At 43.3% G+C, this 27,424-nt stretch overlaps 1 protein-coding gene and 1 long non-coding RNA gene across 6 annotated transcripts in view; one reads left to right on the plus strand and one right to left on the minus strand.

Moving 5' to 3' along the window:
• LOC123588724 overlaps positions 1 to 2,507 on the plus strand; it is a 31,969-nt gene extending 29,462 nt beyond the window's left edge. The window contains exon 3 of the long non-coding RNA XR_006707995.1: positions 2,412 to 2,507. This is a non-coding gene — a long non-coding RNA (uncharacterized LOC123588724). The remainder of the gene's footprint in view (positions 1 to 2,411) is intronic.
• LOC123588721 (acyl-coenzyme A synthetase ACSM5, mitochondrial) overlaps positions 2,162 to 27,424 on the minus strand; it is a 111,956-nt gene continuing 86,693 nt past the window's right edge. For 2 of the 5 annotated variants that reach the window (XM_045459859.1, XM_045459858.1), the window contains 13 exons: positions 23,397 to 23,615; positions 21,075 to 21,285; positions 18,313 to 18,520; positions 16,182 to 16,325; positions 13,634 to 13,787; positions 11,184 to 11,263; positions 9,503 to 9,626; positions 8,824 to 8,904; positions 8,580 to 8,681; positions 5,606 to 5,733; positions 5,421 to 5,520; positions 3,053 to 3,172; positions 2,162 to 2,661 (listed from right to left, as the gene is read on the minus strand). In XM_045459859.1, the coding sequence (XP_045315815.1) occupies positions 2,551 to 2,661; positions 3,053 to 3,172; positions 5,421 to 5,520; positions 5,606 to 5,733; positions 8,580 to 8,681; positions 8,824 to 8,904; positions 9,503 to 9,626; positions 11,184 to 11,263; positions 13,634 to 13,787; positions 16,182 to 16,325; positions 18,313 to 18,520; positions 21,075 to 21,285; positions 23,397 to 23,615 (1,782 nt within the window). In that variant the 3' untranslated portion in view covers positions 2,162 to 2,550. Of the gene's footprint in view, positions 2,662 to 3,052; positions 3,173 to 3,393; positions 4,480 to 4,637; positions 5,090 to 5,420; positions 5,521 to 5,605; positions 5,734 to 8,579; positions 8,682 to 8,823; positions 8,905 to 9,502; positions 9,627 to 11,183; positions 11,264 to 13,633; positions 13,788 to 16,181; positions 16,326 to 18,312; positions 18,521 to 21,074; positions 21,286 to 23,396; positions 23,616 to 25,959; positions 26,081 to 27,424 lie in introns of those variants that run through there. The other 3 variants (XM_045459860.1, XM_045459861.1, XM_045459862.1) reach the window with 3 other exon arrangements.

A 27,424-nucleotide genomic window follows, 5' to 3' on the forward strand; every position in this document is an offset into this window, starting at 1 on the left:
TTTTTTTTCCTTTTAAGAGCTAGTGAAACTTTAAGAGGATTATTTCACGCCATAAACCTTCTGGGGCTTCTTAGCACTCGTTGAAGACAAAATTCCTAACAAGCCATCCTGAACTACAAATTGCATAACCTCTTTGTTCTACCTGTAAAATGCAGATATGTTATCAGTACCTATTCAACAAGATGGTTGAGAGTTAAGACATTTGGAACTGTGTCTGGACATAGCTGGTGCTGAGTGTGAGCTGTTCTTAGAAACACAAACCTATCTCTCCCACCTCAGGGCCTTTGCACATGCTATATCCTTTATTCAGAACACTGGGTCCCAATCTTTTTACTTAGTTTCCTTTCACCTTTCAATCTCAGTTCACCAGGGACTTCCTTATGGAAGGCTGTCCTGATATCCTGAGTCCTCCCATAGATTGATCAGTCCCGTCAATCTATGTTTTTTTAAAAAAAATTTTTTTTTTCAACGTTTATTTATTTTTGGGACAGAGAGAGACAGAGCATGAACGGGGGAGGGGCAGAGAGAGAGGGAGACACAGAATCGGAAACAGGCTCCAGGCTCTGAGCCATCAGCCCAGAGCCTGACGCGGGGCTCGAACTCACGAACCGCGAGATCGTGACCTGGCTGAAGTCAGACGCTTAACCGACTGCGCCACCCAGGCGCCCCAGCGTCAATCTATGTTTTAACTAAACTCTTTCCCTTGTGGCATTTATCACAGTTGTGCATTATGTGCCTTATTCTTTTGATGAATAACATCAATGTCCCCACTGGACTGTAAGGCTAGAGTCATGGGCTGAATTGTGTCACCCAATTTCATATGCTAAAGTACTAATCCCCAATACCTCAAGTTGTATTTGGAGATGGGGCCTTTAGTGTGGTGATTAGATTAAACTGGGGTCACCAGGCCCCTAATCTGACTGGTGTTCTTATAAGAAGAGGATATTAGAACATAGACACAAAAGAGGGAGGAACATGTGAGGACATAGGAGAGGATGGCCATACAACCAAGGAGAAAAGTCTCAGAATTAAATTAACCCCACTGACACCTTGAACTTGGACTTCCAGCCTCCAGAACTGTGGAAATAAATTTCTGTTGTTAAAGCCACACAGTCTGTGGTACTTGTTATGAAAGCCCAAACAGACTCACATAGGTATCAACTGAGTTGGATTTTGCTTCTTTTTGTATTCCCAGAGCCCAGCACTGAGCAGGTGCTCCATAAATATTGACTGGTGGGTGAATGGAGGTGCTGGGGGTCAGGCAAACAGCACTAAAGATCACTTTGAGCTTTTATCTGCTTTGCTGCACATGGCTGGTCTCAGCTGCCCAGAACCATCTCTTTCTGTTTCTGGGCCTGGGACATGGCTTTGGGTCTTTATGTCTTTCCTGGGCACAATGTAATACATTAGCACTTGGGGGATGATGTGTTGGTCTGTGGAGGCAGATTGTGGCTTGGGGGAGTTGTTTCTTTAAAATAATTTTTTCATTAAAATAGTTAACACAGACTCACTGAGAAAGCCAGGAAAATAAAGAAACACACAGAAAGGAAAGAACTATCGTCCACTATTTTCAATCCCCAGGAATATTGCTCTTAGCACAAGTATTTCCTTTCAGGCATTTTTCCATAGTTTTCCCTTTCCCTTTCAAAGTTTTGGTTCTCCACTATACATATACTGTTTTTATTCTGATTTAAAATTAATTTAGCTCAAGTTTTCCCCAAGGCATATTTTTTAAAGCCTCAATATTTATTGAGTTAGTCTATTACACTTGAGTTAATCATTGCCTTATTGGTTGGACATTGAATTTTTCAATTTTTTTCACAGTTTTAACACAATGCTCCAGAAATGTCCTTTGAATTCCTTCCTTTTTTTTCTCCCTAAGTTTATTTATTTATTTTGAGACAGAATATGAGCAGGGGAGGGGCACAGAGAGAGAGAGACAGAGAGACAGAGAGAATCCCAAGCAGGCTCCGAGCTGTCAGCACAGAGCCCAGCGCGGGTCTCTATCTCATGAACCGTGAAATCATGACCTGAGCTGAAACCAAGATTTGGACGCTTCACCAACTGAGCTGCCCAGGCACCCCTGACTCCTTTCTTTTGTAATGACTGCTAAACAGAATTTCTGAGCTAAAGGATATGACCAATTTTTTATGACCCTGGATGTGATTACCAAATGGCTTTATCAAAAGGGTCGAGTGGTTATACTCCAACGGGCAGTGAATGAGATCACAGGCGCCCTGACTCTGTGATGACCTGTCCTTCAGAGAGCCGGCTGGAAGGAAGACCAGTGGGCAGCTGCTGAGGATGCCTCCAGACAGAGGAGGGGGAAGTCAAGCCACCAAACACCGCCACTAGACTGGTGGTGGATGTGCACTCTGGGTTAGTGATGTTCTTCTGCTCTCTTCCTCCAGGGTCCTCCAGGTTCTTCCAATGATTCTGGAGATGCCCATTTGGAACTGAAAGCCTCTGATACTGTAAGGTGGAAGGGATGATGCTCCAAACAAGGACTAACCAGTGATCGCACCAGCTCCTCTTAGAAGCTTCTGAGGCCTATGGGGCCTTTCGTGGGCTGCCTCTCGTCTCCCCCCACTCTTGGCTTCTCAATTTACTCCTTTGGATCTTTCCAGAAACCGTCTTGGGCAGTTCTGAAACAAAGGTCACCTAGTGGCCATAAACAAAAACATTTTGAAATCATCATTTCCCAGAAAGACTTCTGTCTTGAGTCATTACCCTCCGCTGCTTCATTGGAAAACCTCCGTGATTCACAGATTGCTCCAAATGGCAAAGACCAAAATGGCTAGGGCCTGGGGCATATGATCTTGCCAGCAGCAATTCAGCACCATCCCCCTAAACCTGGTTTATGCCACTTTTTAGGGTCAGAACAAACTGTAGTTTGGGGTGGGCCCGATGGGGAAATAGGGAGAAAAGGCTGAAGCAGCAGGTAGTTATTTGTATCTTCATCCCCCCAGCACCTGACCCTGAGAGAGAATCCACCTAGTGTGTGCTCAGGTGATTTCCCTGCTCATCATGTCCTAGAACCCCCAATGTTTACCTTCCTGGGGTACTTGTATGGAGCAGTCACCCTCTTCACATGCTCCTGGAGCTCCCGAGTTAGTTTCTCTGGATCTTGAGAGGAGTAAGTTGGAGAAAGGACTATAAAAGCCTTCACCACCTGCCAGAAAAAAAAAATCCAAAAACAAAACCCCCCAAACCAGAAAGAATCAGGCCCTGTATAACAACTCTTTTCTCCTTAACCTAGCCTTGTAAATAAGTGCTTACACTTGCCAGCCCAGCACGAAAATCCTGCCAGCAGGATTCAGCCAGCGAAATGGACGACATCATTTTTTTTTTGCCCTGTTGCCTCCTTTCCAGGAACAACTATTGGAAGCATTGGCTTTTATGGAATGATTCCAGGATCCTACCTGTTTCCCAAACTTCTCTCCTTTCCTGAAATGACACCATTAGCAGTCAATGGGCTTCTCTTCCAATGGAAATACTTTGGAGTAAAGAGCTTCACAAACTCCTTAGGGTCCATACCTTCCAGGTCTTCCTGACTAGAAAGGTAACTGGCAATGCCCCAGATAGGCAGGATTCGGGAAAATGCAGACCACTCTCCCAAGGGGAGATGGGTCTTTCTGAGCCCGCATATATGAGTGTTTACAATCAGCAAACGTTTTGCTGCACAGCTTCCATGCCAGGCATCCTGAGGGACATTCTGCACCTTGGTAGTTTCTGCCTGAGTCTTTCTTTGCAGGCTGCCTCCTGCCATGCAGGAGGAGTCCTGAATTCAGGCACAACAGAACATGGTTTCTGATAGGAATGGAAGAGTTCAAAGGCCAGTAGGTTGCTTATCCACCCCAGCATATAGCTCAGTCAACAACATCCTGTTAGGTGGTGGTTCACCATCCTTGCATACTTCCCAAAGGTGGGCATCTCACTACCATTCCAAGTTCAAACAAATCTGGTTATTAGGAAGGGATTTCTCTGGCCGTTAAAACTACCAAACATTTATTGAGTACCTTCTACACGCCAGGCTCTGTTCTGAGTACTATAAGCAGATTAACTGTGCACACAGCCATTTGTCAAAACCCCAGTTAATTTGTGGCATACAAAACTAGCTGTACTTTTCCAGCTGTGATTTCTCCAACACAGACATGGGGTTCCCACCTCCCTTTTTCAAATTAGTGGCCTCAAAGTTTTTTTCATGTTAACTGATTTATTTTAAGATGGCAGGGAGGGGCAGAGAGTGATGGAGAGAGAGAATCCCAAACAGACTGCGCTGTCATGAACTGTGAGATCGTGACCTGAGCTGATTCACGAGTCAGATGCTTAACCAAATGAGCCACCCAGGTGCCTGTGGCCTGAAAGTTTAATGGGCACCAGGATCACTTGGATAGGGGCTTCTGGTCAAAATGAAGATGCCGTGGGCTGCATCCCCAATCGCTCTGATTCAGCAAGACTGACTTCAGGTCTATAAATCTGTAGTAAAAAAAATGTTTTTTAAACGTTTATTTATTTTTGAGAGGGACAGAAAGACAGACCATGAGTGGGGGAGGGGCAGAGAGAGAGAGGGAGACACAGAATCTGAGGCAGTCTCCAGGCTCTGAGCTGTCAGTACAGAGCCTGACATCGGGCTTGAACTTACCGCGAGATCATGACCTGAGCCAAAGCTGCACAGTTAACTGACTGAGCTACACAGACACCCCTACAAATTTTGTATTTTAAACAAAATGATGCAGCTGTGAGTAGTCCAGGGCCCAGATGAGAATCACTCTTGTGGCCCTGGTGCTTCTGAGAACAGAGCCCGATTTTGCACTAACTTTCATTAGGTAACTACACTATAAGTAGGATTATGTTGCATTTACAGCCAGTGAAAAACACATAGGTCTGCCTATGGGCTTAATCCTCCCATTCTATCTATTCTGCTGGGACCCATGGGAAGAAATTTTCATTTCTCCTAAGAAAGGTCAGCTTATTAAACTTGGTCCATCCTTCCACTATATCAAGGTCACTTTGGATACTTATTGTGTCTTCCCTCAAGTTGGATATTCCTCAGCAGTCATGTCTGGCATGCTTGCTATATCCTCACCTGCAAACGGGAAAGTACTCTTTATTGGCCAGGATGGATGACAGAGCCTGCGTTCACCAAGATTTCCTGCCCAACAGCCCACCTCTTTTGGACCCAGTTCTATGTTCACTTGACAGCAAAGCGTTGGTATCTTCTCATCATGTCCCTCTAGACAGTCTGTCTCTAAACACATGAGGGTAATGCTTAACCAAAAGGAATGTGTGCCTGATGGTGACATTCAGACTTTGTAATATCTGGAGTCAGGGGAAGATACGGGGGAGTTTCCATCTTACTCTGCTGGGTGCTAACAGGTACACAACCAGAAGGAAATATTCTTGGATGGACTAGTTACCTCCCCTCTGATGGGGTCTGGACTGCTGACCACAGCAGCCTCCAGGACAGCTGGGTGCTCGGCAAGGGCACTTTCCACTTCAACAGGCCCAATCCGGTAGCTGGAAGAGAAAAGCAAATTCTTCTAAGTAACCTACCCGCCCCCACCAAGCTTCAAAAAGAGAAGGAAAGAGCAGACAGCTTGACCTTGAGGAATTGATCACATCGTCATTTCGTCCCATGAACCAAAAGTAGCCATCCTTGTCCTTGTGGGCTCGGTCCCCTGTGATGTAAAAGTCCCCTCGTTCTGATGCCTCTGTCTTCTCAGGATTGTCCTGGAAGACAAAAGAAGTCCATGAAGGGCCATCTCAGCACAGCCACTAAAGCCAGCTATGGCCCTAGTGGCCCCATGCAGGAGAACAGGGACCCCTAACAGGAAGTCCACAAGTTCCCAAAGACCAAGCTGGCCAGAATTTCACACTGGACAAGGAGCTATGAAATGTGTGCATTTTCTCTCTTTTAGATGGAAGTGTCAGGAAATGATTAAGGACAGCCCCTCGCTACCATTTTTAGAAGGGTCCAAGGAAACATAGTTGGAACACAGGAAGGTGGCCACAGGGCCACTGGCTCTGGGTTTTGTTTGTTTTGTTTTTGTTTTTTTGCATAAAAGAACACACTCTTTGTGCTCAGAAATCACTAAAGGTAGAAAGTGAGGGCTTGCTTGGCCACAAAGAAGGGGTAGAGGAAAGATGAAAAACTAAAAATCAAACTCTGATTCTTAAAGATTTAAAGAAGCTACTACCCAACAAGAAAAATAAACAAATTAATTACTGTTGTATGCAACTATCTGGATGCATGTCAAAAACATTATGCTGAGTGACAGAAACCAGACACACAAAAATGAGTACTCTGTGATTCCATTTATATAAAGTTCTTTAAAAAAAAAAGGCGAGGCACCTGGGTGGCTCAGTCAGTTAAGTGTCTGACTTCTGCTCAGGTCATGATCTCATGATTCGTGGGTTCTGGCCCCGCACTGGGCTCTGCGCTGACAGCTCAGGGCCTGGAGCCTGCTTCTGATTCTGTGTCTCCCTTTCTCTCTGCCCCTCACCTGGTCTCACTCTGTCTCTCTCAAAAATAAATAAACATTAACAAAGAAAATTAAAAAAAAAAATAGGCAAAATTTTTCTATAGCAACAACAAATAATTTAGCAATTGCCTATGGCTTGGGGATTGACTGCAAAGGGGCACAAGGGAACTTTCGGGGGGATAAAAATGTTCTATATCTTGATTCTGGTGGTAGTTACCTAAGTGCATACATTTGTCAAAAGTCATTGACCTGTACACGTAACATAGGTTACATACATTTCATTGTATGTAAATTATGCCTCAATTTAAAAACTGCATTCTGAGAAAAAAGAAAAAAGCTAAGCTGTCAATACCTAAAAATAAATTTCATACAAAACCTGAAAGAAGTATACAGAGAAAAAACTCTTTAGAACATTTAAGAAGATACATTTAAATGGAAAGCTAGAAAGACTGAATTTCATAAATATGTTAATTCTCTCCCAAACTGATCTAGAGATGTAGTGACACTCATTAGAATACTAACAAACATTTTCCATGGAATTTGACAAGTTGATTCTACAATGTATATGAGAGAGTAGAGAGCTAAGAGTAGGTAAAACATGTGTAAAGAAGCTGAGGAAGAAAGAGCTTTACTCTACTAAATATTAAAATTTGGGGGAATGTTTTCCTGGATAAAGCTCTATGGTATCAGCACCGGAATAAAACACATGGCCAATTAAATAGAAGAATCTGCCAAAACTTAGCTATCTATGGATATATCAAACTTTTATTTCTGACCAAGCTGACATGACAGATCACTTTTCTTTGAGATTTAATTTTTTTCCTTAGTTGAAAAGGACTCAAGAAGAAAACTAACAGTTGGTGCTGCAAAGAAAAAGTTGAAACAAGTAAAGATTCTTGTGCAGCAAGTAACTTTACAAATTACCTGACTCCCTCAATGGGCTGATCACAGACCCAGAAAGGTCCTGTACGTGAGCGCTGTGAGGACCAGGGTCATGTCTTCCCTGCCATTGCTGGATACTTAGCGGCATGAAGTAGCCACTCAATAAATAATGAATGTATAAATTATTCAGGAAAGTCAAGGATTTGCTATTGCTTACAAAAATGATTAGAAGGAAATACATTAAAATTTTTAAATTATCTTTGATTGGTATATTACTGTTTTATTGTTGGGAGGTTTTTTTGGGTTTTTTTGTTGGTTTTTTTGTTTTTTGTTTTTTTGTTTTTTTTTTTTTTGGTTTATTCTGGTAGGTAAGCTTCTGTGACTTTAAATGAAATACCATGCCATGAAAGACTATTTCTCTTGTAGTCACAGAAGCCACTAAAACACATATACACCACTCTAAAAACAAATAGACTGATTTTTATGTGTTCTTCCCGGTGTAGCGGACTAGCAGCTTCGCATACAGCCAGATAGAGTTCCTACTAAAGCCGTGGTTCTTAACTTTGGCTGCACATCTGAATCACCAGGGGAGCTGATCCACATCCTCAGAAAGGTTGATCTCATTCAGTGGGGCTTGAGTATCAGTAGTGTTTTGAAGCTTCCAAGGTGTTTCTAATGTGCAACCAGGGTTGAGAACCATGTCAATAGAGCTTTATAGAGGAGTCTCACAAAAAGAAAGCCCATCATAAACACCAACAAAAGTGGGCACAAGAGAGAGGTAACTAATGGGTTATCACAGAAACTTAGACTAGAATTCTTGGGCACAAGCCCTGCCAGTAAACCCCTCTTGCACACAAGACTCAAGACAAAAAGAATTCTGAAAATTAGGCTCTGACACAAATTGCAGTTTGACTTTTGTGAAGTCCCTTCCTTTCTCTGAACTGCAATTTTTCATCACTGAAATGATGGGGTCTCCCCTGTGTTTTAAATTTACACTCTCAGACATACCCATGCTCACATCCATGTCCTGTACATACTAGGTGCTTGACATTGGATAAGTCACTTTATCTTTCCAACTTCTTTATCAATAATAATACCAACTTACCTCATGCAGTTATCACAAGGGTTAAACAAACAGGTGTTTATAAATCTTGGAACACAATGCTCGGCACACAGAAATCATTGTGAAAATGGCCATCCCCTGCCACTTACCAAATAGCAACTGAAGAAACAGAAGGGCCGGGCAGGCCTGACTCGGACAGCAACATTTCCCTCTTCTCCCGGAGACAGGATGTTGCCTTCATCGTCCACAATCTGGCAGAGAGATCATAGGGCAGTGTCTGGATATCTGCACAGCCAGGCCAACCCCCCAGCTAAGCCTGCTGTCGCTAACCCAGAACATGCATTGTGTTCTCTTTGAACCAAGCTTCAGCAGCAGTTAGGGGAGGCTGCCTACCTGCACATCGTAAGGTGGGGATGCTTTCCCCATGGATCCAGATTTGATTTTCATGCCTTTTGAATTGGCACAGATTACAACCTGGAGAGAAAGTAGTACCAATAAGGAGGAAGCTTATCCCCTTCGCTTTCTTCCTGGTGCCCATCTTTTCTCCCACTTTGCCTTCTAACTCTTCCTCCCCTCTCTCCTCTCCTCCCCCCTCTTCCTTTCTGTCTCTTCCTCATCTCTTCCTTCCTTCTCTTCTTTCCATAGTCACCACGCACTTACTGAACGCCTACTGGGCACTCACATGTAAAGAACCAAATGTGTCACTAAGCTGAAAGACTCAGTTGACCACCAAATCTCTGCTGCCCAGATGGCTGTGGGGAATAGTGTCTAAGATCGTGAGTGCTGACCGGAGACAGAGGTAGGCTGTCCTAGTGGACACAAACAGCACCCTTGGCCATGAGAGTTGGTTTGCTGGCTGTGGTGTCATTGTGAAATCACTTCAAATTATCTTTAAACCAAAAGGGAAGAAAAGCTGATGGGATTTTGTTATCAGCTTCTCCCAGTGGGCAGGGCAGTCCCTGACAGGTGTCTGGAAGGCAGGAGGCTCGGTGGGTTGGCCATCTCCCCCTACTGGCCAAGAGCCCAGGTGGAGGTGACCTGTGGCAGGGACCCAGGCCCCAGCAGCACTCACTGTTTCAGACTGGCCATAGCCTTCATGCAGCTCCAGGCCCACTTGGCTCTTCCATTTCTCTCTCACGTCAGGATTCAGGGCCTCTCCTCCGGTCAGACAATGCCTCAGGCTCTGAAACTGGTACCTTTCTCAGTTGGAAAATAAGGTCACCTATGTCAGGAGTTCCCCATCCCCCACCTCACTCTCCAGTACTGCTGCTCAGGTCTAGACATCTAAACACACTGGAGGGTAAAGGGCAGGCTTTATAATCTGTTCCAACTACCCTATCCTCTGGCTTTGCAGGCATGTTCCTCAGAGGCAGGCAATTTTTTAAAAACCAATCCTGTCTGATTCTGAAAAATCAGAACCTCATATAGTAGGTTTTGGCATAACAGTCAATTGGCCAAAATAACTTCGTTGAAAACAAACAGACAGTAAATTGCTTAGGACAGCCACCTGGTTATAAATCGATTACAAATTTAAACAGTAGAAAGTAGCCCTCTAGGAATATGAAAATTGTCAAGAATGGGCCAAAATTCCTACAGATATTAAATACATTGCAAATCTACCCTTCCATTTAACAAATTATGCAAAATGTGAACAACTGGTGGTTGCAAATACATTTTCAACCATTTTTCCCCCTTTGGATAAACTCGGTTTGCGTATTAATTAGTATTACCTAGTACCTTTCAACCAAATTGCTCTTGAAAAAAATCATTCAGAGTCTGCTTTCTGTTAAAACCATGATATAGAGGTATACACAACGGGTCAGTGAATGGGATGAATTCTTACATTAGGAAAGAATTCCCCAGGAGAGACATGCAAGAGCTCCCTTGGTGCTCCCCACGACTTGGGAAAGAATAGAAGAGGCAGACATAGATCAGAGTCAGTAAGGACAACAGATGTGTCTCCACATACCCCAGCAACTAGACTTGTCCTGCTAGCAGATGTCGCTTTGCATTCACCCAGGATGGGAGCCATAGGCACACAGTGTCTTGTTGCCTTCCATGGGATACTCAAGGCATTCACTCAGAGGGCGGCTGAATGGGCTTAATCTGGGGCTGAGGCATGGAACATCGATTGTGGTGGGCTTGCTAGTCCTTGGCCTTGGCCACAAATCCCATTCCACAGGTGGCTAACAGGTATCCAATAATTCCTCCAACCTCACAGAAGTAGCAGACATATTGATGAGGGAATGGCCTATGGGTATACGATGGAGAAACAGCCCACCTCAAGTGCTAAAATTCCAGACTGTCTTAAATCTATCCAATTCCATCTGGATGCAAATTCCTGGGTGGGGGGAGGGGCAAGAATTTCATTTATGTGGGGCATCTGCAAAGGATATAGATGCTTATGTGCTTGAGTAAGTGTGCATGAGAGAAACACAGATATATATAATATTCTAGATATATATTCTCTATATAGAGAATCACAGATGTATGTGTGTATATTATATATACATATATATATGTATACACATATATATATATACACATATATATATACATATACACAGAGAGAGAGAGAGAGAAAGACAGGGAGAGAGATAGGAGAGGGACAGAGATGAGACAGAGACAAAGAGACAGAAACACAGACAGAGGTGGTATGACAGCATAGGTATGCATGTGTACATATACTGTATGTATATGTACTGTACATTCACATACTTAGGTCCCCAAAGCACCTAACAGTTGGGCTGTACCTGGTCAGATCCTCCTGTACAAGCAACCGGAAGATGGTGGGGACACAGCAGAGGGTGGTGATCGGGAAACTGGAGAGAGTCTAAACAAAAACAATTAGAGGTATTGGGGTGGGCCTTTGTGCAGATGGAGCAGGTGAACTGGGTCTTCATACTCTCATTACCAGAGCAGAGAAGTTGAAAACTACACATGGCATCCAGCCTCCAAGGTGGCTCCAGATGACTTTACTTCCTGGTATTTTACTCTTGTGGGGTGCCTTCCCACACTGAACCAAGTTTGGTCTGTGTGTCCAAGAGCATTCGGCACAGGTGACAGATGCCACTTTCGAGATGAGATTGTACAAATACTACAGCTTCTGTCTGGGGTACCATCCCTCTATCCTCCTATCTTAAGTCACTTGCTCTGGGGAAAACAGGCCACCATGTCATGAGTATACTCGAGTGTATACAGTCAGAAACTAAAACCTTTGGCCAATAGCCAGTAACAAACTGAAGTCCTCTAAAAACCACGAGTGGGTTTTTAAAGAGATTCTCTAGTCCCAGTCAAGCCTTAAGGTAATTGCAGTCCTGGCAGACGTCTTTCTTTTATTATGGTAAAATACACATCACATAAAATTTATCATTTTAACCATTTTTAAATGTACAGTCTAATGGCATTAAATACATTCACATTGTTGTACAACCATCACCACCATCCATCTCCAGAACTTTAAAAATCTTCCCAAACTGAAACTCTGTACCCATTACAAAATATTGCCCCATTTCTCCTTTCCTCCAGCTCCTGACCATTTCACTTTCTGTCTCCATGATTTTAACTACCCTAGATACATCAAATAAGTGAACCATACAGTATTTGTCCTTTTGTGGCTGGCTTATTATTTCACTTAACATAATGTCTTCAAGATTCATCCATGATATAGCACGGGTTATTCCTTCTTTTTTTTTTTTAACATTTATTTATTTTTGAGAGACAGCATGAGCAGGGGAGGAGCAGAGAGAGAGGGAGACACAGCACAGGGCCTAATGCAGGGCTCCAACTCAGGAACCATGAGATCATGACCTGAGCCGAAGTTGGAAGCTCAACCGATGGAGTTACCCAGGTGCCCTAAGTGTCATTCCTTCTTTTTAAAGGCTGAATAATATTCCACTGTATGCATGTATCACATCTTGTTTACTCATTTATCTGCCAATGGGACTTGGTTGCTTTTACCTTTGGGCTATTAGGAATAATGCTGCTATGAACATGGATATACCTAGCTGACAGCTTGACTGCAACCTCATGAGAGGCCCTGATTCAGAACCACCTGTTAGACTGCTCCCAGACTCCTGACCACCAGAAACTGTGAGATACTAAATGTTGGTTTTAAGCTGCTAAGTTTAGGGGTAACTTACTACAATAGATAACTAATATACTAGGTAAGGGCTAGAGGCAGTAGAGGGACAAGGTACACACTGGCTGATCAAGCCCTAAGTGAAAAATGATGATGGTGAGCTTGGTAATGGCAATAATAGTCAATATGTGTTAGCAGCCCACTCTGTGCCAGGCCCCATGCCTAGGACTGTTTCATCCTCCATAGGACTGTATTATCCCTTTCTTTCTTACAGATGAAGAAACTGAGGTTCAATTTCCTCATCTCAAGGAAGGAAGTTAGGTACCTTTCCCAAGGACACACAGCTAGCAAATGGAAGATGTAGGATCAGAGGTCAGGTCTGACTGATGGCATGGTCTATGCTATTAGCCACCAGGTGACACAGCTTACCTCAATGCAAAGAGCACACACCCGCAGATGGCCCCTCAGATGTTTTAAGGAATGGTGGTTAGGATGTAGAGGGCAGAAGGAAGGTGCCCTATGTCAATAATTATGGGGTCAATAATTATGACAAAACCCGGGGAAAATGGGCAGGAGTCATCAGGATACTCCGGCTGGGTGAAATATTCACACTAAGCACCATGGATAGTAGCACATGGAATTGAGGAGTAGACTATGGCTTTCCCCAAGGTTTGGAAAAGTAACTAGGGTTTTGACAGGAGCACAGGAAGAAATTGGTGGAGGGAGAGGCACCCAATGCAGAAAACATACAATATGAAAATGTTCAGAGATATTAAATGGTCTTGTCCAGGAATCTAGTTATAGGACAGGCAATAACTGAAGGTAGCCAGGTGGGCAGGAGTCAGATATGGATGGTCCTGGGAGCCATTTTGTTTAATATCAGCACCAAAGAGGCCTTGTGGTCACTTATGCCTTTTCTCCTGCAAATTCAAAACCTGTATTCCTTTTTTTAAAAAGCTTTATTTCTTTAAGTAATCTCAACCCTCAATGTGGTGCTTGAACTCACAACCCTGAGATCAAGAGCTGCATGCTCTACTGACTCAGCCAGCCAGGCATCCCCAATGCCTATACTCCACTCATTTCATTTACACCCAACACATAAGCCATATTTTTGTTTCTTACATTCAGAATAACCTTGGCATCAACTCGGGGCAGTTCATGCACAAAAATGCAAGATCCATTAGGCCAGGCGGAGAAGAGGGTCCAGGCTGCCTTCACCCAGCCCGTGTCTGAGGTGTTCCAGAAGATGTCTGATTTGGTCAGGTCCACCCAATGCCTGCCAAAAATTAGAGAAAGTCAGAACCTCCAGCAGTGCTTCTTCTTTTAAAGAGGATTACAGTATCAATGTTACCTTATTTGGAGCCTTGACCAAGGTTCACTTATAACTCACTTGCAGTTATCAAATTGGTACAAGAACCCTAAAGCCACTCTTTCTCTCAACAAGCATTTATGGAGCATATTCTGTGTATTTATGCCATAGGCGAAGGATACAGAATTAAACAGATCCCATGCTTTCAAGAGTTCACAATCTAGTGGGAGTGATCTGTAAAGGAACACATAATCTCAGTACAATGTGATGAGGAAACTTCTTGATTCAGCCAAAGTTTATTCAGCACTTATTCTACACTTGGCATTAGAGTGTAGCAAAGAATGATCAGTCTTGCTTTGAGGAGCCTACAGTTTAGTACGTTTAAACATCTAGGAAGACCCTGAAGAGCAAGCCTTCAAAGAGTTAAACACAGAGCCATTTTACAATTATGCAATTATGCAATTCTGGAGAATGGGCACCCAACCCAGAGACAGGATGGAGACGGATCTGAGAAATGGTTCCCCAGAGGAGGTGAGGGCTGAGTGAGATGTAAATGATGTGCAGGAACTACACAGGGGAGGCAGAGAAGGAAGGACATCCAAGGAAGGGGAGGCGGTGCCTGTGAGCATAGAAAATACACAAGTGGTCATGTTCTGCACTTGGATTCTAGGACACACGGTCTTCCTGGTCCTCAACCTTGGCTGCTCCTTCTTGGTCTCCTTCTCCTAGTTCTCCTTGCTTACCACTTCATTGCAGAAATGCCTCAGGCATTCAGCGCCCAGGCCTCTTCTCTTCCCAGTGTCTTTTACTCTTTGCTGATCTCATCCAATTTCATGGCATTAAGTACCACCTTGCTGACAATTCCATCATGAATATTTCCCACGAACTCTACACATGTATCTCCAAATACCTCCCAATATCTCCTTTCTTAACTCAGGGTATGGAGATGTCTACTAAGCATCTCAAACTTAGGACGCTGAAAATGAACTCCTCGTGTTCCTCCCACCAAACAGCTCAACATAGTCTTCCCACTGCCAGTTAACGCTTCTAATTGTTCAGGCCATAAAACGAGGCATCACCCCTGACTCTTCTCGCTGTCCCTCACTTCACATCAAACCTGTCAGCAAATCTTATTAGGCCTATGTTCAAACTACATTCAGAATCTTGCCTCCTCTCACTTCCCCTGCGGAAGCCTCCCTCCGCCTTTGCCTCTTAATGCACTGGCTTCTGAAGTGGGCCTCTGCTTCATCCTTTGCCCCCTACAGGTTATTCTCAACCCAAACGCCTGACAGATCCTTTAAAAAAGCAAATCAGGTCACATCACTCCTCTGCTCAAAATACTCCACTGTTCCTCAGAAAATTAAACATAGAATCACTGTATGATCCAGCAATTCCACTTCTGGATATATACACCCCAAAGAATTTGGGTTTGAATAGATGTTTATATACCCATGTTAATAGCACTAGTGATAACAGCCAAAAAGTGGAAGCAACCCAAGTGTCCATCCTTGGGTGACTGGATAAACAACACTGATAAGTTACATACGTTGCAATATTCATTAATGAGCCTTAAAAAGAAAGGAAATTCTGACACATGCTACAACATGGATGAAACCTGAGGACATTTTGCTAAGTGAAATGAGTTAGACAAGAAGGGAAAAATACTGTATGATTCCACTTATAGGTGATTCCCAGAGTAGTCAAATTCATAGAGACAGAAAGTAGAACGGTGGGTGTCAGGGTTGAGGAGGGAGGAAATGGGGAATTAATGTGTAAATGGGCATAGAGTTTCAGATTTACAAAATGGAAAAGTTCCAGAGATGGATGGTGGGGATGACTGTATAACAATGTGACCGTCCTTAATAACACTAATTCTACACTTAAAAAGGTTAAGATGGTAAATTTTATGTTATATATCTCTTACCACAATTAAAAACAAAAAATCTCCAATGGCTTCTCACCTTGCTCAAAGTAAAACCCAGGCAAGGCCTTCTGATTCTACCTGAGTTCACACTTTGTTAGCTCTCTGACTTCATTCTTCCTTTTTTTTTAGTTTATTTATTTTGAGAGAGAGAGAGAGAGAGAGAGAGAGAGAAAATGAGCAGAGGAGAGGCAGAGAGAGAGAGAATCCCAAGCAGGTTCTACACTGTCAGCTCAGAGCCCAATGTGGGACTCGATCTCACAAACTGTGGAGATCATGACCTGACCCGAAACCAAGAGTCAGACGCTCAACTGACTGAACCACCCAGGTGTCCCATGTTAGTTCTCTGACCTCACTCTTGCCACTATGCCTCTTACATTTCTCTGGCTCATTCCCTACTTTCTGTTACTTGATCTGCCAGATGAGCTGTCCCCTGGTACCTTCCACTGGCCACAAAACCCAGTCCATAGCTGGCCTGGGAGTGCTCAACCATCTTGGGGGCCCCAGTAGTGCCACTTGTGAAGTAGATGGCCAGTGGGTCTTGACTCTTGGTCCTCACACAGTTGTGTTCTGTGGATGCCTCGCTGTAAAATATAAAAATCCTAGGTGGTATTACAAGTAGTAAAAATAGTCATAATAACAATAATATTTACAACAACAATACTGGCTACCATCTTATTAAATACTACCTGTGAGGCACTGTGCTGGAAGCTCCAGTTGGCATTGTCTCTGAGCCCTACAATGACCTCATGGGGTACGTACTATCATTATAACCCTTTGCAAATAAGGAAATTGAGGCTCAAAACTGGTGAAGCAACTCACTCAAAAGAGCCTGTGCTCCTCCACCTGGGCATGAGGACTCTCTGGTGGATAAGCACGTTTCTGTGTCTATGCCTCTGCACATTTAAGGCACAGCTTTGCCCTCACCCCAATTCCAGGTAATTTAGGGCTGAAGGATTCCCTACATTTGTGGGTTTGAGATCTGGGTAACTCCTAAAGTTCTGTGATCTGGCAAATCTTCTCACCCACTGGTTCTCAATCCTGGCTGGACCACAGGGGCATCTGGTGAGTCTTTAAAAGATATCCCACTGCCCAGGCTCCACCCTAGAGAAAAATAGAAGCTTTGATGGTGGGCCTGGGGCACTAGGATTTTTTTTTTTTTTTTTTTTTTGTATATTTTGGTTTTTTTAAAAGCTCCTCGGGTAATTCTAATGACAGCCAAAATTGAGAATTCCTGGTCTAGGCCAACCCGGCAGCTCATCAATGTCATCTGGGCAGATCTCTTACAATACAGATTCCCAGGGCCTTTGCTCAGGTACATCTGGTTAAGTAAGTCAGATGTGGGAATCTGAATTTAAAACAGTACCCGAAGATAAATGGCCAAATAAATAAGTAAAACAAAATAAACAGAATTTTCCATAATTTTTAGTAGAAAGTTTGCATTCTAATATAGGCAAGAACAGTCTAAAGATTATTTACCATGTCCTCAAACTTCTAAATATATCTTTTTTACTTTACTACCTACACGTGCTGAGTATTTTCTGTTCAAGTTTCTGCTGATGATCATTGCAATGAAATATAACGTAATAATATATTATAAAAAATGTCACATATTGGAAATATAATATTTTTGAAAATACAAGATAAATTACTTGCAATGCATGCTTGTGGGTCTTATAATCCTAAAAATCTGTAACACATTTAAGTGAATGTGGCACATAGTTCTTTTTCAAATAAAGCTACTGATATAAGAGACAAATGTTGATATTAGTAAGAAAAGTAAAATAAAGTGAAACAACACCCAGGTGAATGGGTGGTAGTTGGTCTGTGGAATGTGCATGTGTGACTTCATGGTACAGGCCTCTGACAGGGCCCCTTTTTGTTTCTGCCTCTGATCAGGACAAAATCTCAAATGCCAAGGTAGGCTTCCACCAGGGCGTTGCTCAAAGGCAGATGGCTTTTGGTTCTGTCCCAACCATCATATAACTACTTGTTAGCATCCTGCATAAGGCACTTTACTTTTCCAGTGTCAGTTTCCTTACCTGTAAAATTGGGTTAAAGGGTACTTCATAGGGTTTTTTTCCAAGTATTAAATAAGAGCACCAAACACAATGCTTACACAAAATAGATGTTCATTACATCTTTGGTGCATGAATGAATGTAGGTAAATGCTTACCGAGCACAATGCCTAGCATACACCAAGCACTCGATGCATGGCAGCTATTATTATATTACTAATTGACCACCCACTATGTCCTAAGTGCATCATATGGGTTATCTAGTTTACTCTGGCTACCAGTTCTGTAACCACTAGCACCATGACAGAAGCAAAAGACACCCAGAAAAGCTAATGACAATTCTAGTACTGAAAAGTGAGTGACTTTGAAGGATCTTAAGGCGGTCACTGGGATTAGGGATTAGGTCTCAGGTCCCCGTGATCTCCACAGTTGAGTGCTCCTTTCTGGTTCACTCTCTTCGTGGACAATCAGCAATACACTCCATCCCCTATTACTTAAAGGGGGAAAACCTTGGCCTCATCTTTATGCTGTTCTCTGGAAAACCCCAACTTACCGGAGGAGTTCCCTGAAGTTCATCCAGCCTGGCCGACTGCTGTCTGACACCAGTAGCTTGGTCTGAAGGGAGGGGCAGTCAGCACTAATGGCGTCGACCCGCGGAGCCAGGGAGTCACTGGTGATAATGGACTTGGCCCTGGATGCCTGCAGCCTGTATTTGAGGTCCTTCTCCGTCAGCTGAGAGACACCCGGAATCATGACAGCCCCTGGCACCACACAGAGAGGGGATGTTGACTGGGCAGCAGAGGAAGAGCCCTGTGAAGAAGTCCAGACCCTGATAGTCCCATCAGAGAAACGAACAGGAAGGGACTGGACAGGGTTGGAATGCCTGAACTGGAAAAGGTAACAATAATGACAATAATGGAATCCAGAATATGTTTATGGAGCACTTACATGTGCTAAGAATTTACATGCATTATGTCATTTAATTCTCACAACCCTGATGAGTAGGTGCTATTTTTATACCCATTTTGCAGATTCAAACAACAACAACAACAAAAACAACAACTAAGACTTAGACTCTTATGCCTTAATTAAATGAAATAACTTGCCCAAGATCACACAGCTAACATGTGGTAGAACTGGGATTGTGAGTCTAAGAGGTGGTAAACCTAAGGGTCCAAGATCTCAAATACTGTTTTAGAAATGACCTAGCTCCTTGGTTTGCCATGCCTTCACACAAAAGGCTACAATAAATCCTAGTGTTGAGAGTGGATCTCTTGGGGTGGGTGGTGGGAGGGTAGGTACAGTAGGTGGGAGCTTGTATAACATCAACCAAAACCACTTCTGAATGCAGCTGAGTCCATCTCTTCCCAAGGGGAAGGGATGTGGAAGCATAAAACATGGACAAATTTTATCAGACACCTGAAAAGCCACCTGAGTATCTCAGAATGGAGGTTGTAAACACCCACTGAGCCCAGCACTCTCATTTCACAGATGAGAAGAAAGACATCCTAAAAGAATGGGTCATCCTGCCATGGCCAGTGAGTGAGGACAGTAGACAGAGGAAGGGGCCAATCCCAAATGGTGTTGGAGCCAAACCAAAGTTCTCATTACACTTTGCTTTATCTCCTAAGCTTTTACAGGTTTTAAAACCCAGCATGAACACTTTGGGAGGTGAATGTTATCTCTTTACTTCATCCCTCTGCTTTAGCTATTTCCAGAAGTCTGTCCCACCTGGAGTTGTGTGTGTTGTTTTGGGGGCCCAAGCAGATGGTGGACAGCTAGGGATGTCAGCAAGAGAAATGAGTCTAACACCATAGACTAGAAGACCAGCAATAAGTGCATATCAGGAGAACATGGCAATGTGAGAATATAAGGACATCCAGCTTGGGGATCCTCTAAAATGTTGGAGATGATGTTGGACTTGACATGGTCATGTATGATGTAGTCTTGAACTATTTTATTTGGACATCAAAGAAATGGGTGAATCTGCACAATTGGGGGAACTGGAGACATTTAGATAACAGGAAAAATAATGAAAATAATACCCCCAAAAGAAGTTTTGATCATGCAAAGTGCCCAACACACTGCCAGGCACATAGTAGGTCCTCAAGAAAAGCATAAGGGCTCCTTTACCTAGGCTCTCATTTAAATAAACCTTATATGCCATGGCAGAATATGGAGAACTCCCAAAACCTGTGGGCCTGTTTCTTTTCCTCAAGCTGGATGTACTATAATGGTGATTTTTATATTTTGTGCAAGAGTATATAAAAATAGAAGTAAAGTTCCTGCCTTTTTTTTTTTTTTTTGACAATCCATTCACAAAATGGTTGACTAAACTTGTTTGTATAGAAAAGCTAATTCTCTGGTATGAGTTTGTATCCCCCTCTGTTTTGCAAACATTATTTGTAAAAACATCCATATTTCAGACAGTGTTCTATGGACAGGGTTGGAGGGCATGGTCAACCTTTCAAGTGGTGGAAAGTTCCCAGTGGGTGGAGAAACCAGCTCTCCACCAAAAGTAGTTGTCTTGCTTTTGTAAAGTCAGCATAAAAACTCCAGCCCTTTCAATAAGAGCATCAGAGGGTCAGCAGAGGCCCTCTGAGTTCTATTTCCGCCTCTGCTCCTGTGCTGGAAGAATCACCCCAAGAAGATCAATGGTCCATTGCCTTGGCCATTCATAACAGCGGGAGGAAGAATCCTCAAGGGCTAATCTTATGGCTTTGATTATTTTGTCCTTCTCTTTCTTCCCTTGGCAGCTGGTAGATGCTGTGGTGGTGAGAGCCATAAAGTCTAAGAGTGAAAGTAATCTAGATTGACTAGGAAGGTCTCTCATGAATACTTGCATTACTCTCCACACACTCACAGCTCCCAAACCATGACCAGCAAAAAATATGTTTGGTTTGTTCCACTCAGATTTTTTCTAAAGTTTATTTCATTCTCAACAGTTTTTCTTCCCCCATAAAAATCCAGAGTTTTCTATTACAAAGTCAGAAGTGCTGGAAACACTGGCCCGCATTCACACACGGAAACATCTGGCTGGAGTTGAGAAGCAGTTGCCCCCTTTTGATGAGCCATGTGAGCTGCGCTATCCGGCAGTCACTAGTGCTCCCTACCGCCACACACCGACCTGCTTTCCTCAATTACATTACTACCTGGCCCCCCGTGCTCAATCAAGTTTGTGACTGTTAGGCAAAGGGGAAGTAAACAAAACTCCACGTAAAGTTCACTTTGCTCCATCTCCCAAACCATGTGGACTCTGCAAAACTCTGGCAGGTGTGTCGGCTCCAAGTGGTAGCCTCAGCCCTGCTCACTGACCTGTCCGTATACATGCCACGCTGACCAGCCACCATTCCGGGAGCCGCGGGAGCACCAGCATCATCCTGTCCCCAGGCTGAAGGCTACACGTATCCCTCAGCACATTCGCCGCCCTCCTGGACTGCTGCCCCAGCTGCTCAAAGTTCCACTTGACTTCTGCTCCCGTGCCATTGACCCACCAGAATGCAGGGATCAGGGGCCTGTGTCCAGCCTAGATGGCAATGTAGGCAGAAAAGAAAAGGAAAACATTTGTTGAGGACTTTTGTTTGCTTGTTACTGTTTTATTTGATTTTGTTGCAATAGTGTTTAAATTCAACACAGTGTTCAACAGTGTTCAAATTCAAAACAATATGGAAAGATGCATTGAGAGGCTTCCTCCCATCCTTATGCCCATCTATGTTGCTCCTCACTTCACCTGCCTCAATGAGTAACCAGTATTATTAGTTTCTTGCATATCTGTTCAGTGTTTCTTTAGGTAAACATTAAGTATATTCTGTTTTCCATACCACTTTTTTTAATGCAAAAGACAGCATATGATTCCTACTGTTTTGTGTCCCCTTTTTTTGAGATATAATTCTCATACCATAAACTTCACTATTCTGAAGTGCACAATTCAGTGGTTTTTAGTATATTCCCAAAGTGCTGTGATCATTGCCACTATCTAATTCCAGAACATTTTCATCATCCCAAAAAGAAACACTGTACAGATTAGCAGTCACTTCCTATTCTCCCCTCTCCCCAGCCCTTGGCAACCACTCATCTACTCTGTCTGTATGGATTTGCCTGTTTTGGATATTTCATATGGATGGAATCATAATATGTGCCAGCACCACTAGTTGGAAACATTATTCTTTCCCCACTGAATTTTCTTGGCACTTGTGCTGAAAATCAACTGACCATAGATTTATGGGTTTATTTCTGGACTCTCAATTCTATTCCATCCATCCAGATCTATCCCTATACCAGTGTTACACTGTCTTTTTTTTTTTTTTCTCACACAGGAAAAAAAAATACAGTTATTACTATAACTCTGTAGCAGGTTTGAGTGCTCCAGAGTTGTATTTCTTTTTCAAGGCTGCTGAGGTTATTAAGGGCCCCTTGCGTTTCCACATCAATTTTTGGAGAAGATTTCAGCAAAGAAGTTCCCTGGGATTTTGATAAAGATTACATTGAGTATCTAGATTAATTAGAGATGTGTTATCATTTTTTTGAAACATTATACTTTCTGCTTCAAGGGCAATCAAGTTTAAAAAACGTACAGTTCAACTTTAAAAAGTCAGACTTCAGGTAATCTGCTAAGTGCATACATAACGTAGAGGGTAACATTTTCTGGCAGTCCTTGTTTCCCTAAAGTTGGAGTTCATCAGATGTGTTTTAAAATTTTCCCAAAATTGTCACGAGGCATACATTATTTTTACATAATGAAGTAATATCTCAGGGGAATTCTTACGGAGATTCATCCGACTCTTTAATGAGTGTTTCTTTAAGGAACACTCCCTGATCTATTCCAGCCTTTGGTAAGTCTCCAGAATTTTAAAAAGTAGACTCTGACAATTTTTCCAAGGTTTTTCATTGCTGTTGCTTTTATAGAGGATAAAATTATAGCAAATCCTGATTCCACCATTTTTGCTGATGTAACCCTGTTTGTATTTATCATTGAGAGAAATCTTCTAAGGACAATGCCAGGTTGGAAAAAGAGCTCAGACTCTGTAGACAGGAACAGGCCCCGGCTCCATCTTCTACATATGTTTCCCAGGTGGCAGATGGTATGACTCCCATTTGATACATGCGAAAACTAAAGATGAAAAAATATGGGTGAAAAAAATCCAAAGAGCTTCGTGCATTTATCCAAGGTCACACTTCAAGTGGATGAACCATGTCTATCTAACTGCAACCACCTTCATACTTTACTATACCCACGAAAAGTATACTTTTAGTGAATCCACTAATGGTGTTAGTTCCCTCATTGTTTTTCTTTAAACAAGCTCTTCTTAAAGTTAACATAAACAAATTGCTTGGAGATAGTTTATATTCTCCTGCTCTAAATACAAAGTTAGCACCTTTAACATAAATAAAAAGCGAACTATAACATGCAGACAGAGGCACAACAGACACATAAGGAAGGGAAAATAAAGAAGGAAGCATATGAACACAAACACAGAAAGAAATCCAGATAATCAGTTCCTAAAACAGTTTAAATTTTAGGACTTGCAAAACTCCTAGGTCAAAATGTCCACCTATCTTGTAGCTCTGAGTCACAGTGGGGTTCCAGAGGGCAGACTTTGATGCCCAAGCTGGACACTAGGACACAGTGCGCCTCACCTTTTCTAGCTGGCTCCACATATCCAGTACATCGTGAGCAAAGTTGAAGTACTCAGGCACTGGCTGCCTCCCCAGGCTGATTGCTTCCCAGGTGGCCACAATGTCCTGAGGGTCAAGTAGAGGTGGCGGTTGCCCATGAGGCCCGCAGAATCCCCGCGCACTTCTCAGCACCTTGAGGACTCGTCCTCTTAGCCATGGCATCATGTTATTGCCTCTGGTCTGTAACCAAAGAGAAGAGATAGAGCATCATGCTGAATTCTGGGCTTTGTGGACAGACTGAGCTTGAGAAGAAACCTGTGGTCAGCCCTGATGGTGACTACAGTGCACACTGACCTGTAAACAGAGTCTTGGAACTCAGTCTTAGTACCACCATGTGATTTTGGTCATTTTTTTCTGAGTCTGAGGTCCATGTCTTCCACCTCTCGCCGCCTGTGGACCTCTGGGGGTCTGAGGTCAGTAACTCAGAACCTACTTCCCAAGGCTTCCCAAGCCCACTTTCCCAAGATAAACCCTGAACTAGCTGACAAAGACAAGAAAAGCTTTAGAGCAACACTGCACAATAGAAATATATTGTGAGCTACACCTGTAATGCACAATTTTCTAGTAGCTTCATTCAAAAACATAAAAAGAAAGGGGTGAAATGAATTACAATAATATTTTATTTAATCCATGTGAAAGGTGAAATAAGGTGGGGTCATTATGTCAAGGGGTTTTAAAATGAGTCTGGAGGCCATTCAGGAGGTGGGCCTTAACGTTCACACCTCACCAGTGGAACCATGAACTTTTGAACTGGGCCAAACCACAAATATTCCAAGGACTCAGCCTGAATACCTGTTACAGTAAGAGACTTTGTTTAGCCTTAGCAATCAATTATATTCAGTCAAGATCAGTTTTCTTCTGCCAACATCAATCAAAATTCGTTGTAAGCAATATATAGAAGCATTCCCTTTATTTATTTATTTATTTTTTTATTATATGAAATTTATTGTCAAATTGGTTTCCATACAACACCCAGTGCTCATCCCAAAAGGTGCCCTCCTCAATACCCATCACCCACCCTCACCTCCCTCCCACCCCCCATCAACCCTCAGTTTGTTCTCAGTTTTTAACAGTCTCTTATGAGAAGCATTCCCTTTTGTCTTTAAAAATCCTTGCCTGTTGCTCCCTGGAGTGGGGGTGGGGCACTATTTGGGTTCCAGCCCTAATCTGTGTTCTCTGAATTGTAATTCTGAGACACCAAATAAACTTTTTTTTTTTTAGCTTTGCTCTTTTTTTTGGTCAACACCAGCTGTGTCCTATAATTTCAACATGTAATCAATGTAAAAAGAAATTACTAAAGAGATAATTTACATTTTTTGGGGGGTGGAGGTGGAGGATTGTAAATCCTCACAATCCAGTATGTATTTTACACTTACAAACACACCTCAGTTTGGACAAGCCACATTTCAAGGGCTCAACAGCTGCAAGTGGCTGTGGCTACCATATTGGACAGGGCAATTTTCAGTGTCTTGCTACTCAAAGTCGGTCTATGGGACAGCAGCATCAGCACTCCTGGGAGCTTGGGACAACTGCAGAACCACAGACCGCACGCTAGACATGTGGAATTAGACTCTGCACTTAAAGGGAGCCCGAGTGAGGTGTGTGCACTTAGAAGTTTAAGAAGCAGCAGCCTAGAGGCTGCATCCCCAGATGCAGTTTCTTTCCACCAAATTCCTTTTGGTCATTATAATAGTAACAGAATACGGTAATGTAACTGCCAGAGACTAAAAGTTTGAGCTTCCCACCCCCAGATTCTTTTATTAAGTTCTAACCCCCAATGTGATGGTAGCAGGAGGTGGGGGCCTTTGGGAGGTGATTAGGTCCTGAGACCCCAGAGAGCTGGCTTGCCCCTTCTGCCTGTTGAGGAGAATGCAGACCCACTTTGCCAGACCTGCTTTGTCAGACCTGCCTGGTCTGTGAACCAGGAAGGGGGCTCTCACCACACTGGGAATCTGACTGCTACACTTTGATCTTGGACTTCCCAGTCCCCAGAACCATGAGAAATAAATGTTGTTTGAACCACAGCTGCCAAACAGACTAAGACAATAACCAACAATAATAATGTATCACAATACCAAGAAGAATGATTATAATTGCCATCTACAGAAGACTTACTGTGTACCAAGCAAGCATTTGGAAGGCACTTTGTAGATGTTATTTCCTTAAATCCTTACAACTCTAGAATCTAACTGTTCTTTTCTCTGTTTTACAGATAAAGAAAGTGAGGCTTAGAGATGACAGATAAGTGACTTGCAGGTCTCAATTCCCAGAGATGCCCAGGCCCCAGCCTCTGTTGTGGCCGCCATTCCTGGGGCCTCAGACTCCCCTCCTCTGACCCTCTCCCCCCATTCCTCAGCTCTCCTGAACTCTGCCCCAAGCCTTTTCCTCTGCCTCCCACACCTGGATTCCTCCACCCCTTGACAGCTGATAATTACAGTCCCCAGGCCTCCTTTCCCAGGGCACAAGGCCATTTCAGGCAGGCCCCTTCTGATACCTGTCCTTGAAAGATTTCTCTCTGTAGTACCTTGCTCTTGAACCCAAGAAATGCAAAAGGGCTTCGGTGTTCTGCTTCAGCTGAATACAGGCTTTAATGCCTATAAACATTCAGGTTCCTCCAGGACTGCTGGAGAAGGCAATCTGCTGACTCAGCCTCCCACAGGGAAGTTTGGCCCCAGATGCAGCCAAGAGAGAGCAGAGCCTGAAGCCAGCAGAGGACAAGGTAACTTCAACTGGCCAGCAAGCTTGAAGCCTGTGAGTGTGGCTCCACCAACAAGTTTTTTTCAGAGCTCACAGGGCTGGGAGATTAAACTCCAGCTCTGGTGGAACATCTTCCCTGAAAATTCAGTTCACCACGTCATCTGAAAAGAGAACAGGAACTTTATTATGTTCTGGCAGAAAGAATACAATAGTGACAATAATATAAGTCAAACCATGTTCCTTTTCTGCTCCAAACCCTCCAAAGCACAGAGACAAGAAAGTACATCAGTAGTTGCCTGGGGCTGGGTATGTGAACAGGGAATGACTGCAAATGGACACAAGGGATGTCTTTGAGGTGACAGAAATTTTTTATATCAGACTGTGATCACGGCTGCACAAATCTGTAAATGACTAAAAATAATAGCAATAGTAACAATGGCATACTTGAATGAACTTTATGGTATGTAAAATTAAATCTAAAAAAAAGAAAAAAAAAGCTTTTTTTGTTTTGTTTTGTTTTGAAACCTCCTATGTCTGCCTGTCTGGCTCAAAGTCCAAGTCAAAGTCCTGCCAGCAGCTGCAAGGCCCCACATGATTTCCTGGCTCTCCCCTCCGGCCCCCTGCTAGCTCTGTTCCAGCCACACTGGCCTGCCTGCCCTTTGTTCTCCCTGCTGCTGGTTAACTGGATCTCTGAGAACAGGAGCAAAAAACATCTTGTCTCATAGTGTTTGCCAATATCTGTGGTTAAATATTCCCACCATGGCCAATTTCAATCAACCAAAGTTTTAAAAACCGGCTTGCAAAGTTCCTGATTATTAACTGTCTCTGGCACACCCCTGCGAGCTGGCTCCAGCCCTGCTTCATTCCTTGTGCTCGCTGGCTTCTCTGCCACGAATTTCCTTTCACAGGGTTCACTCACTGTCTCACCACTCACACACAGGCCCCTGCTCAGCATGCCTTCTGCCACGGCCCTAACCCCAACTGGAACCTTCTCCCATCTGACACTTCCCACCTTCCTTCTCTGCTTGATTTTCCTTCTTAGTGTTTATCACTTTCTTTTTTAAATGTTTTTTTTAATGTTTATTTATTTCTGAGAGAGAGAGAGAGCTCGCAAGCGTGAGCAAATGGGGGAGGGGCAGGAGGGAGGCACAGAATCCCAAGCAGACTCCAGGTTCAAAGCTGTTAGCACAGAGCTGGATGTGGGGCTCAAACCCGTGAACCATGAGATCATGACCTGAGCTGAAATTGGCCACTCAACTGACCAAGCCACCCAGGCGCCCCAGTGTTTATCA

The sequence above is a fragment of the Leopardus geoffroyi genome, chromosome E3 (genome assembly GCF_018350155.1).
Source record: "Leopardus geoffroyi isolate Oge1 chromosome E3, O.geoffroyi_Oge1_pat1.0, whole genome shotgun sequence".
Lineage (NCBI taxonomy): Eukaryota > Metazoa > Chordata > Mammalia > Carnivora > Felidae > Leopardus > Leopardus geoffroyi.